The sequence below is a fragment of the Myotis davidii genome, unplaced genomic scaffold (assembly GCF_000327345.1).
Source record: "Myotis davidii unplaced genomic scaffold, ASM32734v1 scaffold164, whole genome shotgun sequence".
In the NCBI taxonomy this organism is placed as follows: domain Eukaryota; kingdom Metazoa; phylum Chordata; class Mammalia; order Chiroptera; family Vespertilionidae; genus Myotis; species Myotis davidii.
The window spans coordinates 3,268,895-3,271,347 of NW_006296417.1; the positions used below are offsets into that span (position 1 = coordinate 3,268,895).

The 2,453-nt window shown below is 46.1% G+C and overlaps 1 protein-coding gene across 1 annotated transcript in view; it reads left to right on the forward strand.

Annotated features, from left to right (window-relative positions):
* SV2B (synaptic vesicle glycoprotein 2B) overlaps positions 1-2,453 on the forward strand; it is a 50,094-nt gene that overhangs the window by 30,215 nt on the left and 17,426 nt on the right. Inside the window, exons 3-4 of the mRNA XM_006771787.2 lie at positions 724-904; positions 1,835-1,986. Of these exons, the coding sequence (XP_006771850.1) occupies positions 724-904; positions 1,835-1,986 (333 nt within the window). The remainder of the gene's footprint in view (positions 1-723; positions 905-1,834; positions 1,987-2,453) is intronic.

Genomic DNA, 2,453 nt, shown 5'->3' on the forward strand with positions numbered 1-2,453 from the left:
AATAGAAAACCTGTTCGAAGAAATAATGACAGAAAATTTCCCTGACTTTGGGAAGAAAAAAGTCACACAAGTCCAAGAAGCACACAGAGTCCCAAACAAAATGAACCCCAAAAGACTGACACATTGTAATTAAACTGGCAAATGTCAACAACAAAGTAAGAATCTCAAAGGCTGCCAGAAAGAGACAGAAAGTTACCTACAAGGGACCTCCCATTAGACTATCAACTAATCTCTCAACTGACACACATCAGGTCAGAAGGGAATGGGATGAAGTATGCACAGTTATGCAAAGCAAGGGACTAAATCCAAGAATACTCTATCCAGCAAGGCTATCATTCAAAATTAAAGGTGAAATCAGGAGCTTTGTAGACAAAAAAAAAAAAAAGACTAAGGGAGTTTTTTACCACCAAGCCAGCAATGCAAGAAATGCTAAAGGGACTGTTATAAAAGTAAAGAAATAGAAAGCGAAGAAGTAATACGGGCATAAAGAATAAAAACGGCAACAAACAAGTACCTATCAATAATAACCTTAAATGGATTAAATGCTCTAATCAAAAGACATAGGGTAGCTGAATGGATAAGGAAACATGACCCAGGTTTTTTGGAAGATGGCGGCAATATAGGCAGATGCGTAAAAAAAAAAAGCTGGAGTACCCCAATACTAATATCTGACAAAACAGACCTCAAAGTGAAGGCCATCCTCTCCCCTCTCTTTCCCAACAGGGATGATAGTCTACCTCGGAATGATGTCGGGGGCCTTCGTCCTGGGGGGCCTGGCTGATAAGCTGGGGAGAAAGAGAGTCCTCAGCATGTCTCTGGCCCTCAACGCTTCCTTCGCCTCCATCTCCTCCTTCGTGCAGGGTTACGGGGCCTTCCTCTTCTGCCGACTCATCTCGGGCATCGGGTATGTAGTCTTGGCGCTTCAGCTGGACCCTCCTGGAACAATGGTCGGTCCTTCCTGGAACTCCAGCTATGAGCCGTACCTCCAAAAATCCCGGGACTGGGTGTTAGTCTGGATTCCAAGATACTGTATTGAAGTTACCCTCAGAAACTTACCCTCAGTTAAAGTCACTATAACATGACCCTGTCTCTACCAGGCTTTCTTTCTTTCTGTTTTTCAATCCTCACCCGAGGATATTTTTCCATTGATTTTTAGAGAAAGTGTTTTTTAGAGAGAGTGGAAGAGAAAGGGAAAGAGAGAGAGAAATATTGATGTGAGAGAAACACATCAATAGGTTGCCTCTTGCACATGCCCGACCATGTCCCGGGCTGGGGAGGAGCCTGCAACCGAGGTATGTGCTCTTGACCGGAATCAAACCCGGGACCCTTCTGTTCACAGGCTGATGCTCTACCCATTGAGCCAAACCGGCTAGGGCCTCAGCCTGTCTTTCAAATCCACATGGTTCTTTCACCACAGAGCCTATGGGTGGGGTAGAGGCCGCTTGGTTTCTGCGGTGACCATTGGTTCGCAACCTGTGGGTCGCGACCCCTTTGGGGGTCGAACGACCCTTTCACAGGGGGTGCCTAAGACCGTCGGAAAACACATATATAATTACATATTGTTTTTGTGATGAATCACTATGCTTTAATTATGTTCAATTTGTAACAATGAAAATACATCCTGCATATCAGATATTGACATGACGATTCATAACAGTAGCAAATTTACAGTTATGAAGTAGCCACGAAAATAATTTTATGGTTGGGGGTCACCACGACATGAGGAACTGTATGAAAGGGTCGTGGCATTAGGAAGGTTGAGAACCACTGGCTGTGACCATTTTTAGTGTGTGACTTGATTCTTTCCTTCTGGCATTTCCCCCCGCCCCTGCAGTATTGGTGGAGCTCTGCCCATTCCGTTTGCCTATTTCTCTGAATTCTTGTCTCGGGAGAAGCGAGGGGAGCACCTCAGTTGGTTGGGGATCTTCTGGATGACCGGGGGCATCTATGCGTCTGCCATGGCTTGGAGCATCATTCCGCACTATGGTGAGCGCTGGCTTCCATAGCCAGGGGCCCTGTTACTATGGCACCTGCACCCAAACGACATCTCCTGCCCCCATGCTTGCACATAGTTCCTGGGTATGACCGCGATCTTCCTAAAGAACCTCCAACACTGGAGACCCATTGGCTAATTTCGTTACGTGTTTCAGGAAATAATACAGTCTGTCCTCCCCGCACCCCCTCCCACCCACATCCCCTTCCTCCTCCCTAGGTCTCTCCTTTCCTTTTCTTTTTTCCTTCTTTTTTATTTGAAAGAATTTCACCTGTAATCTCCTTCAGCCATGGTCCCTTGAACAAGTGAGGCTCCGGTAATTCCATTTTACAGATGAGGCAACAGAAGCCAAGAGAAGTTGATGACTTAGCTAAGGTTACCTGGCATGACCTTGAATCCTGATGCTGCCTCACCATCCCCAGCCCCTAGGCAGGACTCTTGTAGACAAGAATAGCTCTTT